Source organism: Brachyhypopomus gauderio, chromosome 7 (genome assembly GCF_052324685.1).
Source record: "Brachyhypopomus gauderio isolate BG-103 chromosome 7, BGAUD_0.2, whole genome shotgun sequence".
Lineage (NCBI taxonomy): Eukaryota > Metazoa > Chordata > Actinopteri > Gymnotiformes > Hypopomidae > Brachyhypopomus > Brachyhypopomus gauderio.
The window spans coordinates 747,579-774,599 of record NC_135217.1 but is presented as its reverse complement, the minus strand read 5'-3'; the positions used below and the strand labels follow the sequence as shown (position 1 = coordinate 774,599).

The following is a 27,021-nucleotide window of genomic DNA, read 5'->3' as shown; positions in this document are numbered from 1 at the left end:
TGTGCTACCAAACACAGTACGGTGAGTCCTCGCTTAACGACGCGTCTGGTTAATGACGGACCGGAGTTACGACCGACTTCTTTTTTCGAGCGGTGCGCGGAGGAGCAGTGGCAGCACAGTGGAGTGTTGTTGTGGAGTGTAGTGGAGTGTTGTTGTGGAGTGTAGTGGAGTGTTGTGGAGTGTTGTGTACGATAAGCTGAGGCAGCACAGCCTCCACCGCAGCCCATCTCAGCAACGCGATCGCTCTTTCTCACGCTGTACACACGCATGAGAACATTGTTAGTTTTTTTCTATAGGCTACTGTATTTACAATCAAAGCGTATCTAAATCAAGAGGTTACACATAACGACGAAAACAAATACGGACTTTTCAGTCTCTAACCCCGTCGTTAAGCGGGGACTAACTGTATCAGTTTACAACAGCCACAGTCAGCAGGGTCTCCACTCTTAATAATATCAGCTCTCAAAAATCCACACTGGTCCTTCATATAACACACAGTATGACATCATGGACCCTTCACTCTGTTTAAATCACTTCCACAGGGAGACAGAAGATGGACAGAAGAGGAGAGAATGAAAATGGAGGAATCTGCTCTGCGGACTGGTGAGGAGGAAAATAAGAACTTTTGTGCAATGTGATTTTACTCATATGTGTTTTAATCACTGTACGGTAGTTTCAAGTGTGGTTATGACCACTACAGTTAATAGTGTAGTTATAACTAATGTTTAAACTGTGGTTATAACCACTGCAGTTTATATTGTTGTTATAACCACTGTAGTTTGCAGCTGTAGTTATGGTGTGGTTATGAGTGCTTATAGGATTTAGTTTTTCTCAGTCGATTTGGTACATTTCTCAGTCGATTTGGTACATTTCTCACATCATGGTTTACATTGTCATCACAAGTGCATTTCTCAAAATAGTGCCAACAGCAAAACTCAATGAAAAAGCACATACTTTACTCAAAATTCTTTAAGTATATACAACTGTATATTCTGATGGAAGCTAGCTAAGCTTTTGATTTCAAGAACGCTGCACATTCTGTGGTATATCAAATACATGTTACACACATACAAACTTACACGAAACACAAAGTTACACATGATTGTATGTGGGAGACTGATAGCAAGAAATTGGACTGGAATCAATATTGTACAGCAATATTGTTTGACTGTATTGTTTACACAGCAATTTGATTTAAATTCAGAAAAGACAGACAACTGACTGGAAAAACTGCAAAATTAATAACTTACTCTACACATTCAAAACAACCTGGGCACATACAGCCTTCTCTTGTTGAGGTGTGAAAATGGAACCTCAGCCCCCCCTATAAGCTATATGGTATAAGAATGCAAACATTCAAAACAAAAAATTTAATAACGTCAGAATTTGTCAATGTGCATTACAGCAGAGAGCACATTTCTGAATTTACATACATTTTCTCTATGAAATGTTTGAACAATTGAAAACACAGTTGTTCTTCTAATATTCAGCTGCACCCAGTGACCAGCTTCAGCTATTGTAAGACCATGACGTAAAACATGGTCTACAATTGTTGCCCTTATTTGACAGTTTTGTCCCCTCAGCCTTATACCACACAGCCTTTACCCCTCTACACCACAGTCTTACCCCTCTACACCACACAGACTTATCTCTGTACACCACACAGTCTTACTTCTCTTCTTGGCTGTTCACTCTGTACATGGCCTTATCTTTCCATTATGAGACTTTGTGATACTGCTGTTAGGGCTGACCGCAGAGTCGCTCCTCCTGTTGCCACAGGAGGGGACTCACGAGCCAGTGCTCGCTGCCGAGCCAACACTCGTTCACGGACCAGTGCTTGCACGCAGACCAGCATTAGTTCGCGTTAGGGTTGCCACCTAGGTTTGTGGTTTGATCATGGTTTGATCTAACCTAGTTAAGACCGGGACATTAAATGAATTTTTTTTTTTGCCGGGACCGAATATTAAAAGGAAGGAAAACCGGGACAAACCGGGACAGCCTGGGAAAACCGGGACGGTCATGTGAAAACCGGGACAGTCCCAGGAAAACCGGGACAGGTGGCAACACTAGTTCGCGTACGCGTTCTCAAACGAGTAATCAGCGACGATAACCTGCAGCCTTTCTCCCTATTTTAGGAGGATGTCTACAGAGTCTCGTTGCTGAGTTGTTTGTTGCCATCACTATGCACATTCAGTCAGCCTCTTGTCACTCCTTGTTGTTATACTTACCTTATCAGTCGTTTCCGAGTACGTTCGCTCCTTCGCAAGTTTTGGCCATTCTCAAGTTTTCCAGCCCTGTTATTTCTCTATTCAGTTTCGTTTGTTATTTTGGGAAGAGTTTTTTGTTTGCTCCCCGTAGTGGTCTGTGAGCCAGTTACTTCCCCTGGCATCTTCAGTTTGTTTCTTTTGTTTTGGTTTTCTCACGTCGAGTATTCCGCGATCTTTTAGTTTCTCTTTCTGTTTTGAGTTTCCTCCGTACTTGCGCTTTTCCCGCATTCCTTTTGGCAGAGGTTTCAGTTCATTGCTTTATTTTGTGATTGGCATTTGGTTTTTTCCCGGTTCAACATTTCACAACTGCAGTGTTTAGTGTCTATAAATGTTTGCCAATTACAGTAAAGGTTCATGAGACGCACCTCTGACCTATGGTTGAGACCATTGGTTGTTATAAACCTTCACAAATTTCCTTTCTTACTGTAAGTGAATGTTCACCTGCAAAAAATTTAATCAAATTAGGATAAATTACAAAAATGTAACAAAAATCTAAACAAAAAAATAAATGTAAAATGATGCCTTAGAGATTATGACAACATGTTCGGGACTTTTGCATATAATGACCTATACGATGACCTAAAGACAATGTTTTGGAGGGTAAGACAATTCAACTGTGATGGGCAGGGAGTGCAAAATAAAATGTAAGCACTCACGCCAAGTCTCAGGGGAAAAGGATGGTTTAATGGAGAAAGTGCGCAAACCAAAAACCTGTGACATACTCCGAATTAAAGATACAATGACCAGCGGTCAACTGGTACAAAGACAAGACATATATAGATAAACAAACGACCCTCAGGTGAGACGGATCGCGGGCTCTGCCCACCTGAGGGACGAACACAACACAACAACAACGACAACTGCCGCTGTAGACAGAGGCAACCAGTAGGGGGCCCGCCGTACCGTGACATCAACAGACAATCCGTACAGCACATTTTGATAAACATGACATAAGCAACTGATAATGTAAAAAACAACAGACAATTGTCCATGTCCATTTGCAAAATGTACAAAAGCATTTGCAAAATGTTAAACACAATGAGAAATGACAAAGAGACAAGGAGATTTGGAGATTGAACAGTTTTAAGAATTTCAATTCTGATCTGAGAAATGAACCAAATGGTCTGAGAAAACCTGTAATACAGGGGGTAATGTGATGAATAGATGGGGTTCTAGAGATAATACAGGGGTAATGTAGTAAATAGATGGGGTTCTACTGATCATACGGGGGTAATGTGATGAATAGATGGGGTTCTAGAGAAATTATGGGGTAATGTGGTGAAAAGATGGGGTTCTAGAGATAATATGGGTAATATGGTGAATAGATGGGGTTCTAGAGATAATATGGGAGTAATGTGGTGAATAAATGAGGTTCTAGGGATAATATGAGGGTAATGTGGTGAATAGATGAGATTTTAGGGATAATATTCTAGAGATAAATCCTTGTAAGACCAGTTTTCCTAAAGAGACGCTCCAGCTGGCACCCTGTGTTTTTACGCTGACGTAGGTGAGATGAGAACCAAGGAGCTGAATGAATGAGACAGTGTGGGTTTTTAATGGAGCAATTGAATCAAGTAAAGAATGAAATCCAGTATTATAATGATGGTTATAGTGAACCAAATCATCAGTAGTAGCAGAAAGATGTGGAAGTGCAGTTGTGCGGAGTTACACCAGAACAGCAGACCAAATCCAAAGTATATCCATTAGAGCATTTTGGAAAATTACAGTTTTTTTACAACTGCTAACATGCGTTTCCCAATACTTGTGATACATTTTCAAAACACATTTATCTCATACAAATATTCAAATAGTTAATATCCTGTTCAAAAGCACATTTTCTTAACTAAATACCAACTCTGCATTTCACAACGCAAACAAAAGTTTTCTCTTTATACACCAACTTTGTTAAAACACAGCAAACCTTGTTCAGTATCCAATCATTCTTTCAAACACAAGCACAGATTCTCTATTCGAAATGAACATAGTCAATGACTGCTTAACCACTGTAAAAACTAACATTTGATGGCAATACAGAAATAGTATTACATGTAATATTTTACTCTCTCCCAGCAAACAACAGACATTTTACAGTAACATCTGTTTCCTTAGTCAGTTCATTTTTACTGTAATCCGCTTCATTTGGACTTTTTATTTCAAATGTACATTTTTGGCAACATACTGTCTACACAATGAGTGATATTTACTGTTAGGTACTATATGGAACGTAGATTAGACAAAAAAGTCAGTAACAGTTTTGCAGTAAAGGTTATTTTACTGTATTAGGGACATTACTGTAAATTGTGGCCTAACCCAAAAAAATTAACACCATAATTGTAAACATAATTAGCCATGGTCCCATATGTGTAAAAATACACATATACAAAAAAAGCCACACAAGGGTAAAAAAAACAGGAAACAAAACTGAAAATTCTTGTTAGGTGTAATGTAAACGGTCTTCAGCAGTTGACCACATGTTTTCATCCACATCACATCTGATGCTGATCCTTGCCATGCACCTGGGATAGAAAAGCTTGGTATGCCTTATTCACCCCTGGCAGTCTTCAGCTGAAATGTCTCTGCAGCCGGGATCTATTGCATCCAGGAGGGACTGTAACGTTTGTGACGGGCAGGCATGACGCAATTGCAGAATTTAAAGGGTTTTAATGAAAAGAGAGACAAACATGACTAACCACAGAAGGCAGAGGGAGCTAGGCTAACGATAGGGAGAGAACACCAACGACACGGGTAAGCTAAACTACAGAGAAACGTAAACGCAAAAACCACAATGGACCTAGAACTACGAAACATATATGAGGGGAGGTATACAATGAGGGGAGCGATGATGCTGGGACAACAACAGCGTAGACTATGAACTAAACAGACAAGGAATTATAAACTACAAGAGATTACCTAAGACGAGTAACAAACACGAAGTAAACACAAGCATGAAACACGGGGGGGAACCAAACCAACACACAAAGACTAGAAACAAAACAGAGAGGTTACAAGGGCAAAGGCATGAACAGAAAGCAAGGTACAACTGAGGAACAAGGAGGAACTTACGTACAGGGAATGACCGACAAGGGAATGAAACACTCGGGGTTCTTTATACACAGAGACAAGACGGTGAAACGAGACTCAGGTGTGTGGGCACTAACGAGGGGGCGTGACAGACAGAGGGAGGAACGAATGGGAGCGGGGAGCTAGGCGGGACCAGGGAGGAGGGAGGGGCTGGACGTGACATAACCCCCCCTCAAGGCGTGCAACTCCGGGGCACGCCAACCAGGGAGGGCCGGACAGACGCTGGGGACAGAGACACCATGACACAGAGGGAAACGAACGGGCGAGGCCGGGGCAGGGACAACAGACACGGGGCAGGATGGAGACAACGGCCCGGACTCCAGACGTATGGGAGGACCGGGACAAGGACTGGGCGGTGACGTGGGAAAGGGACCAGACGGCACAGGACAGGGGGTCGACACAGGAGGCGGGACCAAGGGAGCTGGACAAGATGGGGTCAAGGGCACAGGACCGGACACCAGGGAGGACTGAGATGCAGAGGCAAACAGGTGGAGGACGACAGAGACAGGGACGGGAACAAAGTGGGTGACGATCTGCGGAACAGAGACGGGAACAGGGACATGGAGGACACTACCACGCACGGACACAGGGACAGGCACGTGGACGCGGACAGAGACGCACACAGGAACGGGGACCAACAGGAAACCAGGGAGGGGACAGGGCAAAAGAGGGAACACAGGCGAGTGTAAAACAGGGTTAACATGAGTGTCAGTGTCTGAACAGTTCAGCCTGGAGCCAGCCCCAGGCCCACAGGCGGGCAAGGCAGTCACTGGGGGGGCTGGCGTAAGCTGAGGAGTGTCCTGGGGAGCCGGTGGAGTCGGAGGAGTGCCCAGGGGGGCCGGGCGTGCAGCTGAGACAGGCGGGGCCCGCTGGCCTGCAGCGGGAACAGGCGGGGCCCGCTGGCGGGGAGCGGGAACAGGCGGGGCCCGCTGGCGGGGAGCGGGAACAGGCGGGGCCCGCTGGCGGGGAGCGGGAACAGGCGGGCGCCGCTGGCGGGCAGCGGGAACAGGCGGGCGCCGCTGGCGGGCAGCGGGAGCAGGCGGGGGCCGCTGGCGGGCAGCGGGAGCAGGCGGGGGCCGCTGGCGGGCAGCGGGAGCAGGCGGGGTCGCCGAGCAGACGTCATCGGTGGGCGTGGCAGCCGGAGCGACGTCATCGGCGGGCGTGGCAGCCGGAGCGACGTCATCGGGTGGCCTGGTCACCGCACAGACGTCATCAGGGGGCGGAACCTCCGGGCCGACGTCATCGGGGGGCGGAACCTCCGGGCCGACGTCATCGGGGGGCGTGTCCACCGGGCCGACGTCATCGGGGGGCGTGTCCACGACGTCATCACGGGCCCGAGCTGGCCACTCCTGGGGTGAGTGGCCACTGCGTCCCCCCAAAAAATTCTTGGGGGGCCGTTGGGGACACGGGTAAGCTAAACTACAGAGAAACGTAAACGCAAAAACCACAATGGACCTAGAACTACGAAACATATATGAGGGGAGGTATACGATGAGGGGAGCGATGATGCTGGGACAACAACAGCGTTGGCGTGACAGACAGAGGGAGGAACGAATGGGAGCGGGGAGCTAGGCGGGACCAGGGAGGAGGGAGGGGCTGGACGTGACAGGGACATTTGGTCATGGGGCCGATGATGATACACCTTCCACCTCCAGACTGAAAAAGGTTCCTTAGTGGGGTTGAGGAAAGGCGAGTAGGGTGGGAGGAAAAGGGACATCACTCTTGGATGGTCTATAAACCAGTTTGTGATGACATGAGAATGACAGAATGCTACATTGTCACGTCACATTTGTGATATCACATCTTCTGGAACCAGTTGTTGGTAGAGTTCATTCAAAAACGAAAGAAGGAGGTCAATGTTAGGGACCAATCTGGCATTTGTGAAGGACCAAACCAGCACTTGAGATTGCAGGACAAATTGTTATATTTGCTCCTCTCTGACCCGTACATTACTGTACTTCATTTTATTTCATTTATCTATATGTGCAAAAAATATGTATTACAGTAATAGATTTTCAGCTGCCTTTGTTTTTGCAGAACTTTGCATTTTATACAATATTTAAGGTTTTGAACCTTAGGTTTTCATTTTTGACATGCTGTGTACAAGCAATTGTAAATAAGAAAAAAATGATCCAGAATTTTGTTATAGGATAACCTTGTGTGTATAGAAAATGATGTTGTGTTCACTGTGTTTAGAGTTTTGAAAATGTGACTACAGATTAGACAAATGCACTTTAGCAGTCGTAAAAAACGAATTATATTGTTGCAATCCAAAACTGTACAAGCACGATGTAAAATCCTTAATAGTAATGTAATTTACATTGTCCATATGTATACTGAACTCACCAAGCAAAATAACAGTAGGAAAATGTGAACAGAAAAATGTAAGAAATGCTGAAAAAATTAGCATGTACTCACACACATTAATATAATCAGTTATACTAACAACAGACTTAAATCTACACTTGGAAATAGTGTTATTTTAGAAGAACAAGTCCATGGAGTCTAATGTTCCTGGCGTTGGTCCTCAGAGAGAGTCAGAGAGTATCTCCACATCTTCACCACTGGAGGGAACAGTGCTCAGAGCTTTACTCACAGGGGGATTAGGGTTCTTGCCTTGATCTGGGTAATCCAGACATAATCCTCAAGTGAGTGAGGGATGGGAGGGTCTATACCTGGACACCATTTTTTTACAGTCTTCACAGTGATGAGACCTGTTCAGTAGCAGGAGATGCAGATGTTTCTGAGATTCAGTCTTTCCAGATGTTTTTCTCTTTTGTAATGACAAAGATCTTCTGCACAGGAATAAGTTATGATGTATTAAATAAGACTGTTAGGATGTATTAAAATGTATTATTACATTGTAGTTTGTACAAAATGGCTTTTCACAAGCATAGTTTTAGTTCTTAGTTAAAAGTTAAATGTCGTTTATTGATTTGATATGTTGATTATTACAGCAAGACTTAACTTACTTAGGTTTTAAAATTTAACATACTGATGAATTGATCATCTTAATAAATCTCCCATGTCTGTATCATTATTTCAGAGTTTAAAGAGGAGAGGTTTCCTGGACCTGCTCTGAAGAACTTAATGACCTTAATGAAAGGATGGAAATCACAGGAGGATCAGCTAAAGACTGAACTGGAGCAAACAGACAAACAAACACCCAGTAAAGGAGAATTAGAGGAAGAAGAAATTACACAAGAGGAGAGAGAGAGCATCCGTCAGATCAGAGTGAAGATGAGAGAGATGGAGGAAAGAACAGTGAGAGAAAGAGTGGAGATGAGACAAAGAGAAGAGCAGGAGATGAGAGACGAAGTGAGGGCTGTGGTGGAAGCTCTGAGGAGCTCAGCAGAACCAGTGGAGAAACTGAAAGAAAGGATTAAAAAGCATAAAAAACTAAAATATAGATGTGAGAAAAAGTTATCAGAGGAGAGAGATGATGAGAAGAGGAGAGAGCTGGAGAGAGAACTGGAGAGAGAAGATCAGCAGATGAAGGAAGCAGAACAGGAGCTGAAAAGGATGCAGGAGGAGAGGAGAAACATGGTGAAGAACCTCAGACTGGAGATAGAGAACAGAGAGAAGGGTACAACTACAGTAATAGAGACAGACAGACAGCTGATCAGAAACCTGCAATTGCCAAAGAACATACTCAGAGAGGTGGAGACCAGTAAAAACCAACTGGAGACACTGGGAAAGGAACTACAGGAGAAGAGCAGCCAACTCCAGGAGATGATGATCCTACTGGAACAACAGAAAACTGAACTGGCAGAAAAGAACAAACAGCTTGAAGAGAAAGACAAGCAGGTTGAGGAGAGAGACAGACTTCTGGAGGAGAGAGACAGACTTCTAGAGGAGAGAAGCAGACAGCTGCAGGGGAGGACAGACCCAGACCCACCAGTCCCACCAGTTACGAGAAGACACGGCAAAAGTTTGTCAAACAGTGAGTAATTTGGTATTTTCAAAAAATGAGGCTTGTTATTGTAAATATGCCATATTTTGTCAATTGTGATTTTTACACCGCAATCAAAATTTGTCCTCCACTTTTAACCCATCTGTGCAGTTAGAACACACACACACTAGTGATTACTAGGGGGCTGTGGATCACACGTGCCCAGAGCGGTGGGTAGCCCTAGCCCTGCGCGCGGGGAGCAGTTGGGGTTAGGTGCCTTGCTCAAGGGCACCTCAGTCATGGCCTCAGGTCTGGGAATTGAACCCACGACCCTCCGATCACAAGACCAGTTCCCTACCACCAGGCCATGACTGCCCCAAAAAGTAGTGGAAATTAGAGTTCTATCACCTTGATCAAGAAACACACAGTCTTAGTGAAGTTGATCAGAGACAATGAAAACAACTAACTTGCCACAGAAAGAGACATGTGATACTGCAGAAGGTCAGGCAGAACTTCCTTGCGCTGTAACAAAGGCCCTCTTATACACACAGGACAGAGAGCTGGAACTGAAAACCTAACATAGATGTTTTTGTAATGTTGAGTGCTGAGGGAAGGACGAGGCACGAGTCTGACCTTGTACAGGCTAACGTCACTTTTATTTCAACACAAAGTAGCACGGACAGCGCACGTATAACACACATATGTGAGGGGGACTCACCTCCTCCCCGTAACGCTTGGTGGGAGCCGAGCACAGGAATGGAGGAGGGCTGACATCTTCTTCCTCACCCTCGCCGCAATACTCGTTGACCTCCGAGTACACGGACGCAGGGCAGCCTTCCGCCTCTTCCTTTCCTCCTTGGTGGGGGCCGAATATACGGACAGAGGGGAGCTCTCTTCTTCTTCTGAGCCCTCCTCCTCCTCGAACTCGCTCTCCGGAGTCTTGTCGTCTTCCCCTCTACTATAAAGCTCCACGGAGCAGACTCTCAGCGGCGAGGGGTCTCTGGAGGAAGGGGAGGTGTCGATCTCGCCATATCCGCCACACATCCTGGCACATCCTGGTGCAGGTGTTCAGCCAATGTCTCATCCCCGTTAGCCTGCGCCTGATGCAGCAAAAACGCAACCACAGGGTCTAGCTGCATCTCTTCGAGGCTCATGGGGTTCTCGCGGTGGGGGGCATGGGAAGAAGCATGGTGGTGCCTGCTGGGCCTCTTCCCCTTCTTGGTGCAGGTCGTGTAACCTGGCATACTGTATTCAACTCGTCTTTCTGTAACGCTAAGCGCTGAGGGAAGGACGAAGCACGAGTCTGACCTTGTACAGGCTAACATCACTTTTATTTCAACACAAAGTAGCGCGGACAGCGCACGCATAACACTTACACATATGACGTGGACTGACTCAAACAATGACGAGCACGGGACACTGCGCGAAATAGACAGACCACATAAGCCCCAAGTGATCACGAGACGAGCCACAGGTGAGACTGATGAACACACTCAGACACAACCACGCCTATGAAGATCCACAGATGCAGACGTCTAGACATAGACGACATAAACACACACCCGAAGGGGAGGGGTCAGGGGCTGTAGCGTGACAGTTTTATTAATTCAAATAAAGTGTAATACTATTTGAAAAGTTTCATTAGCACATTCAACATGATAAGCCTTAGAAACAACTGAAGAATAACATCTGCTACTGTAACGGACGGACAAGGCGGTAGTGACGCAAACGCAAGATTTGAATATTTGATAATAAACCCAGCTCAGTACAAATCAAGGGGAGAGGAATAGGCAAAAATCAGACTCTAACGACAGGATTATACCAACACAAGTACAAAAGACAGGGAACAACGTGACCACTTAGGACATCGACGAAAATATAAAGAACAAACGTAGAGCAACTAAACATATCAACAAGCAATTCACAGTACGGGGAATATCAGAATACACGGGAAACAGGCAGAACTAATAACATGGATGATGGAGAAACTACGAGACATAGGCGAAAAGGCAAACCAGAATTAAATACACTGGAGAGAGAGTGTGAGGAATAAAACACTTACAGGGAAAGACTTACAAAACTATTGAGGAAATAGCAAGGGTGAAACACAACCAACTAAACACAACATAGAGGAACAATGACAGACAGGGAGCACTAGACACGACGGGGAATAAATACACAGAAACACCAGGAATAAACGAGACACAGGTGAGTAAATATAACAGGGGCGTGACAGACAAAGGGAAACTATGGAAACGGCGAAAACAGGTGGGGCTCGGGAAGATGTGACTTAGTCCATACTACTACAGACCCTAACCTAGTGAGTATTGAGGCCAAATACAAGTTATCCTTTCAAAATAGTTCCTCATAGTCTTTCACAGATTATTTTAATAATGCTCATGTGTTACTCTGCCTTCTGAATAACCTGATCTCAATTCTGGCTGGTTCTGCTGTATTATAGTGAGTGGAGAGACATCAGGCTCAGCAGCTCCACCCAAGAAGAGTAACAGTATGGAAGAATCTCCAAACAGTACGGGATTAATAGAGTTACAAATAGAATCTTGAGGATTTATTAACACCCAGGTTGCAGTAAAAAAAATCTGTGTAAATTTCCAGTGAGTGGAGAATCCTCCAGGTCAGATTCTCCAGTACAGGAACCCGTACTGGACCAACAGAACACCGATCTGGCAGAAAAGAACAAACAGCTTGAAGAGATAGACCAGGAGATTGAGGAGAAAGACAGAACTCTAGAGGAGAGAAGCAGGCAGCTGCAGGAGAGGACAGACCCACCAGTCCTAGTCAGGAGAAGATACAGCAATGGTTTGGAGTTGCCAAAAAGTAAATCATTTCTTATTAAATCAGTGGTTTAAAGGTATCACAACAAGGATAAATTTTTAGCAATAAATTAATGTACAAAATAACAGATTAGCTTCATGATATCAGTTATCTGTTAACTCCAGACTCAGCAGCTCCACTCAGGAGGACAAAGAGTTTGCCAAATCCTCCAAACAAGTAATTAATAATAGTTCATATAGTGTCTGTAGTATTCCTCTGAAAAGTACAATGACCAAAATGCTGAGAAATATTTAATTGAATTATTCATTCATTCTTGTTCATTTCCAGTGAGTGGTGAGTCCTCCAGTCCAGACTCTCCAGTGCCGGTTCCTGTACCAGAACTCAGGCTGGTGCTGCTGGGGAGGACTGGGTCTGGGAAGAGTGCAGCAGGAAACACCATCCTGGGCAGAGAGGAGAGGAGCCAGGCTGCTACATCTACACTCCCCCAGCAGAGTGAGAGCAGACAGGGGGAGGTGGCTGGGAGGAAGGTGACTGTGGTGGACACTCCTGACTGGTTCTGCCCTGAACTCTCTCTGGAGGAGGTGAGACAGGACGTGGGACTCTGTGTCCGTCTGTCTGCCCCAGGACCCCATGCCTTCCTCCTCGTAATACCAGTGAAGCAGCCTGCAGGAGAGGAGAGAGGGATGCTGGAGAGAATGGAGGAGATGTTTGGAGAGAGATGTTGGAGGAACACCATGATCCTCTTCACTGTTACTGAGGAAGAGCAAAATCCTGAACAGTTCATTCAGTTAGGAAACCAAGAGGTCCAGACACTTGTGGGGAAATGTGGGAACAGGTTTCACTGTCTCAACATTAAGGAGAGTGGGGATGGGTCTCAGATCTCAGAGCTGCTGGAGAAGATAGAGAAGATGGTGGAAGGAAACAAAGAGAGATTCTACAACAGTGAGATCTATCTAGAGACAGAATCTCTGATCAGAGAGATGGAGAGGAAAATCCTAAAGGAAAGAGAAGAGAAAAAAGCAAATGAAGAAAGAGAAATGAAAGGGAAACTGGAAAAGGAGATGCAAGACTCTCTGAAAAAGATAGAGGGAGTGATACAAGGACACGAAGGAGATATCAGACAACTTAATGATCGAACAACCGAACTGGAGAGAAAGATGAAAGAAGAAAAGAACGAAGAAATAAAGAGAGAACTGAAACGAGACCTTGACAGAGAGGTAGACCAACGGATAGAAATGGAAGAAAAGGTGAAGAAACTGAAAGAGAAACGAGAGATGGAGAGAAGAGGAATGGAGGAGAGACACAGACAGGAGATGGAGGAGATCATGGAGAGGTATGAAGGAGAGGCCAGGGTGGAGGCAGAGAGGAACCTCATGAAGATCATCATGCCTGAACTCCAGAGAAACATTTTGGTCTCAAAGTCCAAGATGCAGGAGGAGTTTAACAGGCAGATGGAGGAGAAGGACAGAGAACTGGAGACACTGAGACAGAGACTCTCAGAGCTCAGAGAGACTCACTCATTGTCTGAGGAGGTTTATGAAAGAACCAAGAAGACCAGCTCAGAGAAACCAGTTCCACCAGCAGAAAGGGGATTGTTTCAGATTGTTAGAGACTGGTTCCACTAATGAAAGGAGAGTACAGGAACACAGATGCTGACACAGACTAAACAAAGTCACACACATACACACACTTTAACTAACAATACACACACACACACACACACTAAATACACACACACAAAAACACAAACACTGCAAAGGATTTTATATATATATATATATATATATATATATATATATATATATATATATATATATATATATATATATATATATATATATATATGAGGACAACTTTGTTTTTATGTACGGATCAAATGATAACAATTCTGTATAATACAGTACAATAGTGATAACAATAATTGGGGTTAGGTGGGCGATACAGGAGAAGATAGAAAAGAGGGGGAGAGAAAGTAAAAAGAGAAAAGACAGAAGGGCAGAAATAAACAACCAGCTCAAATGACCACTGAAATGGTTCACCCACTGCTGCTCCTAAATGAAGAGCAGAAAGTGTACCTAAGACATACAGCACAAATGACTGTGATGTATGTGTATGTGTGAGTGTGTGTGTTTATGTAAGTGTAACATAGGATAAATGTACGAAATGTACTTACTAGAAAGGGTAGAAAGTTGCGACATTACCCCAGAGGCAGGCAGAGAAAGACCAGGGAATCCCACCCAGCAGCGAAGTCCCAGGGCCGCACTTCCCAGTTACCCCCACATGCCCGCCCCAGCAGGTGGGAGAGGGAGACCCCGGACAGCACCCTCCCAAACAAGGAGCGCAGGGGAACCAGAGGAAACAGAGCCAACCCCCAGTAAGCCCCCCCCCCACGGGCCAACAGCAAGGCCCCAGTGCCACAAGCCCCCGAGAATGCCAGATACACGCCAGATATTTTCGCCATGCTCCCCCGAGAGCACCCATCACCCGGCATGCCCCCCTCCCGCCGAGGAGCCCCGGACCACAACCGCCCAGGGGAGCGGGCCAACCGCCACGCCGGAGCACCAAGCCAGGCCCCAAAACCCCAAGGCTCCCCCCCCTCTGGAGGGGAGAAGTAACCACAGGGAGCAGCTGGAAGAGGACTGGGCACGACAAGCCCCCCAACCCAGAACCAGCTGTCCTCACACACACTCAACCTCATATATACATTAATCCCCATATATACACCCCTTCACACATACACACAACCCCTTATATACACCCTCATTATATATACACCTACACACATACACACACACACTCACCCTCATATAGACCCTCACACATTTATACACCTACAAGCACATGTACATCAACACAAACATATACACTCCCACACACATTCACCCACATCCATATACACTCTTACAGACATATATACACCCACAAATGTATGTACACATTCACCCCAATATATACACACACGGCAAAGGATTCTAGCCTCAGCACAAAAAGTTAAAAACTGTAAAAGTTCACGTTTTGAAGTGTTTTGGTTTTGCTTGTGTTTTCTGCTTTTTACTTTCATTTTCAACCACATTTCCTCTTTTTAGCAATAAAAAAAATATATAGAATATTTTGCTGTGTTTTTTGTGTGTGTGTGTTTATCGTTATTTAAAGAGTGTTTATGTGTGTGACTTTGTTTAGTAACAAAATGTCCATCGACTGCCAACCAGTTATTGGCTAAATATTTTCAGAAATTCATAACTTGGAGGGTTGTGTATTCTAGTAGAGTGGAGAGTTGTGTATTCTAGTAGAGTGCAGGGTTGTGTATTCTAGTAGAGTGCTGTGTTGTGTATTCTAGTAGAGTGGAGGGTTGTGTATTCTAGTAGAGTGGAGGGTTGTGTATTCTAGTAGAGTGGAGAGTTGTGTATTCTAGTAGAGTGCAGGATTGTGTATTCTAGTAGAGTGGAGGGTTGTGTATACTAGTAGAGTGGAGGGTTGTGTATTCTAGTAGAGTGGAGAGTTGTGTATTCTAGTAGAGTGCAGGGTTGTGTATTCTAGTAGAGTGCTGTGTTGTGTATTCTAGTAGAGTGGAGGGTTGTGTATTCTAGTAGAGTGGAGAGTTGTGTATTCTAGTAGAGTGGAGGGTTGTGTATTCTAGTAGAGTGGAGAGTTGTGTATTCTAGTAGAGTGGAGGGTTGTGTATTCTAGTAGAGTGCAGGGTTGTGTATTCTAGTAGAGTGGAGGGTTGTGTATACTAGTATAGTGCAGGGTTGTGTATTCTAGTAGAGTGGAGGGTTGTGTATTCTAGTAGAGTGCAGGGTTGTGTATACTAGTATAGTGGAGTGTTGTGTATTCTAGTAGAGTGCAGGGTTGTGTATACTAGTAGAGTGCAGGGTTGTGTATTCTAGTAGAGTGGAGGGTTGTGTATTCTAGTAGAGTGGAGGGTTGTGTATTCTAGTAGAGTGGAGGGTTGTGTATTCTAGTAGAGTGGAGGGTTGTGTATTCTAGTATAGTGGAGTGTTGTGTATTCTAGTAGAGTGCAGGGTTGTGTATTCTAGTAGAGTGGAGGGTTGTGTATTCTAGTAGAGTGCAGGGTTGTGTATACTAGTATAGTGGAGTGTTGTGTATTCTAGTAGAGTGCAAGGTTGTGTATTCTAGTAGAGTGCAGGGTTGTGTATTCTAGTAGAGTGGAGGGTTGTGTATTCTAGTAGAGTGCAGGGTTGTGTATTCTAGTAGAGTGGAGGGTTGTGTATACTAGTATAGTGGAGTGTTGTGTATTCTAGTAGAGTCGAGGGTTGTGTATTCTAGTAGAGTGCAGGGTTGTGTATTCTAGTAGAGTGCAGGGTTGTGTATTCTAGTAGAGTGGAGGGTTGTGTATTCTAGTAGAGTGCAGGGTTGTGTATTCTAGTAGAGTGGAGGGTTGTGTATACTAGTATAGTGGAGTGTTGTGTATTCTAGTAGAGTGCAGGGTTGTGTATTCTAGTAGAGTGGAGGGTTGTGTATTCTAGTAGAGTGCAGGGTTGTGTATACTAGTATAGTGGAGTGTTGTGTATTCTAGTAGAGTGCAGGGTTGTGTATTCTAGTAGAGTGCAGGGTTGTGTATTCTAGTAGAGTGGAGGGTTGTGTATTCTAGTAGAGTGGAGGGTTGACAGTAGTGCATTGCAGTAGTCTAATCTAGAGCTAACAAAGGCGTGCACCAATTTTTCTGCATCATCCTGTGATAATGCATTTCTTAATTTGGCAATGTTGCGGAGATGTAGAAAAGCTATCCTAGTAGTATTATCTATGTATTTATCAAATGATAGGTGGTGTCTCTGCCTGGTACAGAGAGGAAGTTAAGCGGTTAGTGGGTTGGTGCAGTGCAAACAACTTGATCCTGAACGTGGATAAAACAAAAGAGATCATCATCTACTTGATGAAGAACCAGCCCAGCCACGCTCCACTTTACATCAACTCCAACACTGTGGAAGTGGTCAGCAGCGTGATGTTCCTGGGGGTGCACATCACACACAACCTCACCTGGTCTGTAAACACCACGTCTCTGGTTAAGAGGTCACAGCAGCGTCTGCACTTCCTACTCAGACTGAGGAGGGTCCACCTGCCCCCACCAGCCTTATCACATTCTACAGAAGCACCATAGAGATCATTCTGACCAGCTGCACTTCTGTGTGGTGTGGAGGCTGCAGTGCCTCTGACTGGAAGAATGTGAGGAGAGTGGTGAGGACAGTGGAGAAGATCATCGGGTCTTCTCTTCCACCCATCCAGGACCTCAACATCATCAGTCACCCCTCACATCCTCACTGCAGACTGTTCTCACTGCTGGCTTCTGAAGAAGATTCAGGAGTATTCGGTGCAGGTCCACCAGGTTCTGTAACAGCTTTTTCCCCTCAAGCCATTAGACTGTTGAACTTGACACCTTGGACGAGGTCAGGAAATTGCTGAACTACATGTCATCTGTACACTACTGCCGAACTGATCAGATTATCTGATTCCACAATGTCACTTTACTGATATTTATTCATGCTGCTATTTTATTTTCTTTGTAAATATGTATATACATATAGATGTACATTATATATCTATACCACATATCCATATTTAAATATCTCTGCTGCTACACTTCTACATTTATATATTTATACACACTTATTACGTATTTGTGTAATCCTGTGATGCCATCTGTCATTCTTGAAAACTTAAATCTTAAATCTGGGTTACTGAAAAATCTATTGATCTATTTTTATATCTAAATTCTGTGTTACTATCAATAACTTTTCTCTATATACTACGTGCTAGCCTAAATTCAACAAAATTTTGTTCTGCGTACACCTGTGTACAATGAATGACAATAAAGATCGTCTATGTGACGGGCAGGGGTGAGCAACTGAAAGGAAGCGATCACGCCAAGTCTCAGGGAAAAAGGATGGTTTAATAGAAAGTGTGCAAACCAAAAACCCGTGCAATATCTCCAAATTAAGGATATAATAACCAACAGTCAACTGGTACAAAGACAAGACATATATAGACGAACAAACGACCCTCAGGTGAGACGGATCACGGGTCCCGCCCACCTGAAGGACGAACATCACGTGACCAAAAACAGGACATCTGCCGCTGTAAACGGGGGCGACCGGCAGGGGGCCCCCCCACAATGTGACAGACCCCCCCACCAAAGCCGCACTCCCCTCCAGATGTGCGGCTTACAGCGGCAGCGCACAAAACACAAAAAAGGGGCGGGAGGGCGGGGACAAGACAGGGACCCGTTCCCTGCCGTCCTGAGCTGAAACACAAAACACATAAAGCTCCTCGTCACAGGACGCAGACCAGGCAGGGACCCGTTCCCTGCAGTCCTGGACCTGAAACATAAAAAGGACAAACACGTTAGCTCGCCTCCTGGGCGGGACCCTGGACCGACTGGGCCGTCAACAAGACGATAACCACGCCCCGGTCGGTCACAGGGCCCTCACGCCCTAACCGGCCTTAGGCCGCCTAAGCCCCACCGCTGTGCGCGGACCGGGAGCACATGGCCCAACAAACGTCACAGGTGTGGATGTGTGCAGGCCGCCACACTGGGGTGCGGCCACGGCTTCTACCGACCACCTCCCGAACCTACCTCTTCGCTTGGAGCTGACCCCTGCCCTTTTCGCTAGGGGTCACCCCAGACTCCTGGGGAGTGAACCCCTCCCGGGGCCCCTCATCTCAAGGTGGACTCCTCCACCCAACCCAGGAACGCCAGAGACCAGGGCCCTGGCAATCCGCATCAGGGACACGCTGGTCACCCCGAGCTTGAAGGGGAGGGTCTCCGCCTGGAGACCCCACTAGGTCCGGGAGTGCCGCAGTCCACCACCAGGAGCGACCTGCAACACATCACACACACACGCACACAGACGACACACAACATATAACACGCACTGCCCTGCCTGTTAAACCCCCTTTACCCAGGGGGGAGGAGACCCCTTCTTAGCCTGAGGAGACACCCTGCCGCTAACACCCCAGGCATCCTCTGCCTACTTAAAGGGGTACAGGGGCTCCTACCTGCTCAGGGGTCCCTCCCAACAGGACAGGCCTCCCAACAGAGCAGCGCCTTCTGAGCCACATGCTGTGGCTCAGGAACCCCATAGCTCCCCCCCAAAAACACATTTAGGGGGGGCCCCTCCGGGGAATAACAAAACAAAAACACAAACACAACATATAACATATACGCACCTGAGATGCCTCTAATGGGCCCCTCCCCACACACAGTGAAGAGGGGTGCAAGAGAGGAATTACATAAAACAAAGCACGCTACACTCTAGGACAAAACGAACACGCAAAGACAGAACACAAACAAACGGACAGGACCCACCGATGCACGCGCTCTGTAGAGCGTGACGCGCCTACTCCAGCTCTCTCTCTCTCTCACCATGTTCCCAACGGGATCCGCAGATATTTGGAGAGAGAGAGCTATACGCACACACCACGGCACACTCACACACTCGCTCACATCTGCGTCGTTATTAAAACACAACATAACGTACATACACACACACACAGACGATAACGGACAACGGACGTGCGCAATTTGAGGCACCGGTAGTTTCGCTGGGCGAGAGCGGAGTCTACTGTAGGGCTGCACGATTAATCGTATTTTTATCGTTATCGCGATGTGAAGTTTCACGATAAACACATCGAAAGAGCCACGATAACTCCTTGAATAACAGCAAACTCAAATTGCGTTATCCTCGTCCAGCAATAGAGGGAGCTATTCGCGCTGCAGACTATGATCACGTGACGTAAGTAGGCAAGAGGCAGAGTGAGGCAGAGTTGCCAGGTTCTCGGTTTTCACGCCAAATTGGGCTTGTTTGAAAATCCAGCCGCGGGTAAAAATTCTGGGGCCGCGGGGTGCGGTTTTTTTGGGCTACTTTTGAGTTGGGCTACTGCGGAAGTTACAAGTCAACACTAAGAATCGATCGCGATATAATACTTAATTTGTCTCCAGTTCACACTCGCAACACCCCCCCCCCCCCCCCCCGCGCCGACAACTTACACTCGCAGATTTTGTGCGGAAAGCTTTTGTAGGACCTGGCAACCCTGGAGTGGGGTGAACACGCTCATCAGACACGCGATTTGGTTTAAGCCTAGTTTACACTTGATGCGGCGCGAGGGTCCGGGAGGCGAAAATAACGTAATCGCGGTGGCTTCGCCCGTGTGCAATTGCCTCGCGCGCTGTCGATTCACGAGGTCGTGCACCTCTCGAATTTTGTAAGTTCGCGCGCGCCGCGTCACGGCGCAATGAGAACAGTCACGTTTGCAGGGTTCATACACCTATACAAGGTGGAATTCAAGCACTTGTACGTCACTTTCAAGGTCCATTTCAATAATTCCCAGCACGTTATTGAATTAAATATTTATACATATACTCTAAATGATTCGAAATAATTCGCTTTTTTATCACATTATTTAATGTTATTATTTATTTAAAGTTCGCGCGCGCCGCGTCTTGGCGCAATGAGAACAGTCATGTTTGCAGGGTTCATACACCTATACAAGGTGGAATTCAAGCACTTGTACGTCACTTTCAAGGTCCATTTCAATAATTCCCAGCACGTTATTGAATTAAATATTTATACATATACTCTAAATGATTCGAAATAATTCGCTTTTTTATCACATTATTTAATGGATATTTATTTTCAAAACGCCCAATCTTAACGTCTTCACGTTCTCTCATGTTTCGTCCTGGAATTACAAGAGGCTCGTATTTGTTAACGTAATACAAGAGAATTGTTCAGTCAGACAGATATTTGTTGTGAAACGAAGTAGTTACAATTTCAAGCCTTTTCAAATACTTTAGCCTAAATTCCAGCACTTTTCAAACCTGAAACACAAAGCAACATTAAAATTGGTCATTTGAGGGGTGTTTTTTTATACTACTAGGCCTACATATCGTTTCGGACAACACTGCAAAGAATGTGACACGGCAAGATTAAACGCTTCCGCCGTTCGCGGAGGTTAACGAGGTGTGCGGAGTCGCTCACTCGTGAAAGTATAAACCTAGATTGAATCTATTGTTGAATAAACCTGCAAAATATTTGGAATTATTCTGGATTCATTACACAGTAAAAAACAAAACAAATTAACGTGCTGCTGTTCAGAGAGACACTACATTTCTGTATTTTAATCTAAATTTATCGTGGTTCACATCGATATCGGGATATCCAACAACATTATCGCACATCGCAATTCTAGTCCATATCGTGCACCCCTAGTCTACTGGTCCCCAGCTCTAGTCACCGCCGTGTGATTTTACGGGTTTTACACAAGCAACATTTAAACACGGCGGGACGAGTGGGGACAGACTCAACACTCTCTCGGACAAAACACGACAAACACACAGCACGTAGACAAACACTTACCACGAGACATGACCACGAATGAAGGAGAAAGTAAGGGAGACTGGCGGCTTCCGAAGGGTGGCTGGTTATTCTGTGACGGGCAGGGGTGAGCAACTGAAAGGAAGCGATCACGCCAAGTCTCAGGGAAAAAGGATGGTTTAATAGAAAGTGTGCAAACCAAAAACCCGTGCAATATCTCCAAATTAAGGATATAATAACCAGCAGTCAACTGGTACAAAGACAAGACATATATAGACGAACAAACGACCCTCAGGTGAGACGGATCACGGGTCCCGCCCACCTGAGGGACGAACATCACATGACCAAAAACAGGACATCTGCCGCTGTAAACGGGGGCGACCGGCAGGGGGCCCCCCCACAACGTTACAGTCTAAGTATGCAGTAAGCAGCTAATGAAAACTTTGTTTTGTTTTTGATGTCTGTGTTTGACTACAAACCGGTTCTTCCAATTTCACAGAATAAATAAATACTATTTTTTGCTGAATTAGGTGGAATAATTAAACAGTTTTTGTGTCCGCTACAGTTCAGGTAAAATGTAAATTGCAACATAACTTCAGGTGTCTGCTGCCCCCTTGTGGCTAAAAGCTCTAAACGTTTTTAATTTCCTAACAGTACTTTAGCCCCAATCTCGATGTACAATAATGCCACAGATGGAGAAGTTCGATTACCCACTGTTAAACACCAAACACGACAAGAACTTTAATAAAATTGAAACTATAGCTAATTTATTTTAAGATTTAATATGTATTTAAACTGCTTACTGAACAATATACAATAAAATATACATCTCAGAGATTCCGGCCATACCCAGGACTGCCAGAGGGCGCCATCACCAGAACACTGATCAGCACCTCTATTAGTAATCAACCACCTTACTTACTTGATGTGTCGGCTCTTTGTAGTGAACAATTGGAACCGGCTCCACAATGGGAGCCGTTTTAGGATCTTATTTGGGAGCCGCTTTTTCCTTCAGTATCTCACTGTCTCTCCGAGATACTGAAGTTGTTGCGCTTGTGCTCTGCAAGTGCCAGAGCCGACAGTTTTTTCCAACGTCGTTTTTTCGTGCCTTGCTGTCTCTCCCCTCCCCCTCCTTGCGCGTCATGCTCTGCTTCTGCCAGTGCTACAGAGCAGAGTTTTTTTTCCTCAGTCAGTGCCTTAATGTCTCCACTGCACGCATGTAAAGTGTGTGCTCCACACATCTGACCAATCACACACAGCTTTCAATTAATAATGTGACGGGGAAACACTGAAAAAAAGTTTGTCTACTTTTTTCCTCTGCTGCCCTCGTGTCAAGCGTGTGCTCCACACATCTTGACCAATCACAAGCAGCTTTCAATTAATAATGTGGTAGGAAAACACAAAAAACTTTTTTTGTGGAAACGGCAGGCAATTGGCCAAGCTATATTGCATTCGTCGGCAGGTGTTAATACAGACACTCACTCACATACAACGGTCAAGAAGCACGCAGGGCAGAAAGAAGGGGAGTCTGTGTGAGAACACAATAGTCCTAGGTGTGAAAATGAGCGGCAGAAAACGTAGCAAGATTTGGACACATTTTAATGCAACGTCGAGCTCCAGGGCAGAGTGCAGACTGTGCAAAGTCAGCATTTCATATAGAGCAGGCTCGACAAACAACTTGCACGCACATGAGGACATCACACTCATCAGCACTGCTGGAGGAGTCGAGACCAGAAAGGGAACCTTCTGACAGTGCAAGTGCATCAACTGCAACTACTGAAGAATCAGGTGCAATAACATCAACTCTAACTGCTTCTTCAGCTGCCACAGCATCTGCCTCCATTCCTACATCCCAGCCTGGATCCTACCCTCCTGCATCTACAACCCAGAGCTCAATGAAGCATTTCCAGCCCTTTTCAATTGTAGAGGATGTCGGATTTAGGAGTTACAGTCATGCCCTCAATCCCATGTATGCTGTCCCCAGCCGAAAAACCCTGTCACATAAAATAATCCCAGGCCTATATGGTGCAGCACGGGCATCTTTGCAAGAAAGGGTGAAGAGAGCCTCCGCTGTATGCTTGACCACTGACTGCTGGACATCCCGCACCACCACATCTTTTATGTCTGTCACCTGCCACTTCATTGAAAACTACAGTCTGGTGTCATCTCTGCTGGACTGTTTTGAGTTTAGTGACAGACACACCTCTGAAAACTTGGCTGAAGAGCTCCTCCGAGTGGCAAGAGAGTGGGGGGTGGAACACAAAGTTGTATGCTGCGTCACAGACAATGCAGCCAACATTACGAGAGCCATCCAGCTGTTGAAATAGACACACCATCCATGCCTGGCACACACCATTAATCTATTTGTGAGAACTGCTCTGAGGGCTATGAAGCCCACTGTGGACAAAGTGAAGGCAATAGTGGAATTTTTCCACCGAAGCACAGCAGCCACCCAAAAGCTTAAATCCACCCAGCGGCAGATGTCTATGGCAGAGCTTAAGCTCCAACAGGAGTGTGTCACCTGCTGGAATTCTACATTCCATATGATCCAGCGAATACTCTAATCAAAGGATGCGGTTATCACAACATTGGCAGTCATCAATGCACCTGTGGTTCCTCTCAGCCAAGAGGAGTGGGAAGCTCTGTAAGAGGCCTGCAGTGTCCTGGAGCCCTTCGACCAGGTCACAGTGGAAATCAGCGCAGAGAGGTACAGTGTTCAAACATCATCTCATTGAACTTTACTATGATACCTATTAAACTTTATTATGATGTTATTACCTGTGACGGGTAATAACACAACGAGCGCGCATACAGATCAACACGTCCGTTCACGCATACACGCGTTTACAACAACACGAAGAGTTGTCTCCAGGAAGACAATCCTGGTCCTCGCCGTGCCACGGACACAACACGAAAGCACGGCGGAACTCTTCACACAAACCGACAACAGACACGAAGAGCTTTCCCAGGGCAGACTGCCCTGGTCCTCGCCATGCCACACACACACACAAAACACAAAAGCACGGCGGAGCTCTTCAAACAAAACACCACGCAGACAAACACTTACCATGAGACATGACCACGAACGAAGGAGAAAGTAAAGGAGACTGGCGGCTTCCGAAGGGAGGCTGGTCATTCTGTGACGGGCGGGGTGAGCAACTAAAAAGGATGCGATCACGCCAAGTCTCAGGGAAAAAGGATGGTTTATTAGAAAGTGTGTAAATCAAAACCCGTGCAAAAGATCCAAATTAAGGATATAATGACCAGCGGTCAACTGGTACAAAGACAAGACATATATAGGCAAACAAACGACCCTCAGGTGAGACGGATTACGGGCTCTGCCCACCCGAGGGATGCACATGACGTCACAAAACAACAACAACAGCCGCTGTGGACGGAGGCGGCCGCCTCCAAAATGCTGATTCTGTGCAGGGGTCTTTAGAGACTGACAGCAGAGCATCAGAGCAGAGTAACCACAGAGAGCGTGAAAGAGTTGGTGAATTCTCTCTGTTCTAGCATGGACAAAAAAATCCACCGGATGGAGTACAACACAATTCTGTCCGAAACCACCATCCTCGACCCCCGTTTCAAAAAGGTGGCCTTTAATGACAACCGAGCAGTTGACGAAGCTCTCCAAAGAATAACTACAGCAGCATCAAGGTATGGGCAGTCATCTCACCTGCAAGGGGGTCATGGAGGAGAGGAGGGAGCAGCAGCACGTGAGCTGGAGAAGCCTCAAGCATCGGCTGTTTGGAGGTGTTTTGAGGAGCGGGCAAGCGGAGACACTGCAACCAGGAATCCTACAGCTGATGCTATTCTGGAGGTGAGGTCCTACCTACAACTGATGCTATTCTGGAGGTGAGGTCCTACCTACAGCTGATGCTATTCTGGAGGTGAGGTCCTACCTTGAGGAGACTCTTTTACAGCGCAGTGCTGACCCACTGAGCTGGTGGGAGTCAAAGGCACTGATGTAGCCACATCTTTCTCACGTGATGGTCTGTAGACTGTACATAGTGGCAACATCCGTCCCCTCAGAGAGGATCTTCTCTAAAACTGGACAGATCATAACTGAGAGAAGGAACAGGATCAGCCCTGCCAAGCTTAGACACCTGGTGTTTCTCAATGCCAATCTGTAAGTCTTTGAGTGATTTAAAACAGTGAGTTCTTCATCTTTAGTGGTTCAACACAGTGTTTTTTATCCTTCATAATACTTTTACTTCAAAATACATTTTATACTTAATACTTTATACTTTTTGTTATGAAGCTGCTTTTAATACTTTTTCGTACTGTGGTGGATATTTGTATTTAATACAGTGAGTTCTCCATCTCTAGTAGTTCAAAACTGGTGTTGTTCACATGGTCTTTTTTATCCTTCATAGTTTTATATTTTTATTTAAAAGCACTGTATTTGATATTGTAACGCTCAGGCGAGGCGACAGATCAGACAGGAATCCTTGCTTTCACTTTTCCAAATGTTACTTTTAATAGACGCATAAAGCGCAATAGCGCACGGAGAACACGTAAACATGCACACACAACGTGCAGACTCAGACAACGACGAGCACAGGACACTGCGCGAACGCACATTAAGTAGACAAACCACATAAACCCCACGTGATTACGAGACGAGCCACAGGTGAGACGAATCAGCACAGGACACAGCTGCACCCACGGAGATCCACAGACGCAGACTAGGAGACGTAGACAACGTAAACACACGCCCAAAAGGGAGGGGCCGGGGTCCTCAACGTGACAGATATTTATGTTGTCGGGGAGCCGAAAGAGCCGGCTCTCCACAGTAAGAAGAGCCGCATCTCAAAATAGAGCCGAAAATCCCATCACTATAGGAACTATTAATGTGAAGGCTGGTGTGTGCATGCTCACCGACGTGGGACGGTGTCATGTGTCATGCATCCTTAACTCACTGCTTCTTGATGTGTACCCAATGATGACTACTTTTTAACTGTGTTTTGTCCTGCTCTGATAAACAAAAAAAAAACATATAAATAAATAAATGAAGATAGCGTATGATTATAATTGTATTGTAATTTGTAAAAGAAATTATTGTTGCATTGTTACATTGATACACACCTGATTGCAATTTGTGTGGCTTTTGTCAGTGGTAGAGAAAGAGAAACGCTGAGAAGGGTAATGCTGCAGGCCGGAGCCCCGGTGGGCGTGGGTAAAGGGCGGAGCATGTGTCAATCATTTTCGAATGCAGCCAATCAGATACTAGACTTTCGTTGTCAATCAATTTTTATTAAGCCAATTATCAGCCAGAGTTAGCTGTCAATCATTTTTTAATGCAGCCAATCATCTTAACAGATTTGCCAAAAGAAGGCGGAAACTGCACGGAGAAGCTCTTTAAACAGAAGTATTTGCCATTCTTGCACAAAAGTAGCTGAATAAAAACATTAGAAGAGCCATGACTTTAGACATTTTTAAATCAAAGTTTAAAATACTTCTCACTTGTTATTATGGAACGACAGTTTAATGTTTTTTTCCCTTTATTGCACGTATTGCATTATTTACATCATATATATATATATATGGCGAGTGTAAATTGTTAGCGGAGTGGAGGTGTAAATGGACACAAATTAAGTATTATATCGCGATCGATCGCCAAGTATAAACGCCTCCGCCGAGCAGAGCG

General features: G+C 45.4%; 1 protein-coding gene across 3 annotated transcripts; it reads left to right on the top strand.

Annotated features, from left to right (window-relative positions):
- The first annotated feature begins 146 nt into the window (after positions 1 to 146).
- LOC143518386 (uncharacterized) lies at positions 147 to 13,753 on the top strand. 3 transcript variants are annotated; one of them, XM_077010843.1, is made up of 5 exons: positions 147 to 603; positions 8,395 to 9,291; positions 11,702 to 11,770; positions 11,857 to 12,078; positions 12,364 to 13,753. In XM_077010843.1, exons 1-5 carry the CDS (start codon positions 573 to 575, stop codon positions 13,659 to 13,661), a joined length of 2,517 nt encoding a protein of 838 aa, XP_076866958.1. In that variant the 5' UTR covers positions 147 to 572; the 3' UTR covers positions 13,662 to 13,753. The 3 variants fall into 3 exon arrangements, with proteins under 3 accessions (XP_076866958.1, XP_076866959.1, XP_076866960.1); XM_077010844.1 differs by lacking the exon at positions 11,702 to 11,770 and having other exon boundaries at positions 151 to 603; XM_077010845.1 differs by lacking the exons at positions 11,702 to 11,770; positions 11,857 to 12,078 and having other exon boundaries at positions 153 to 603.
- The last annotated feature ends 13,268 nt before the right edge of the window (positions 13,754 to 27,021 follow it).

What these genes read in the sequence shown, in the direction of transcription:
- LOC143518386 (XM_077010843.1), top strand. Translation starts at nt 573, where the DNA reads ATGAAAATGGAGGAATCTGCTCTGCGGACTG. An exon ending in TATGGAAGAATCTCCAAACA is followed by an intron (nt 11,771 to 11,856) that starts GTACGGGATTAA and finishes GTAAATTTCCAG; the next exon opens with TGAGTGGAGAATCCTCCAGG. An exon ending in TGGTTTGGAGTTGCCAAAAA is followed by an intron (nt 12,079 to 12,363) that starts GTAAATCATTTC and finishes GTTCATTTCCAG; the next exon opens with TGAGTGGTGAGTCCTCCAGT.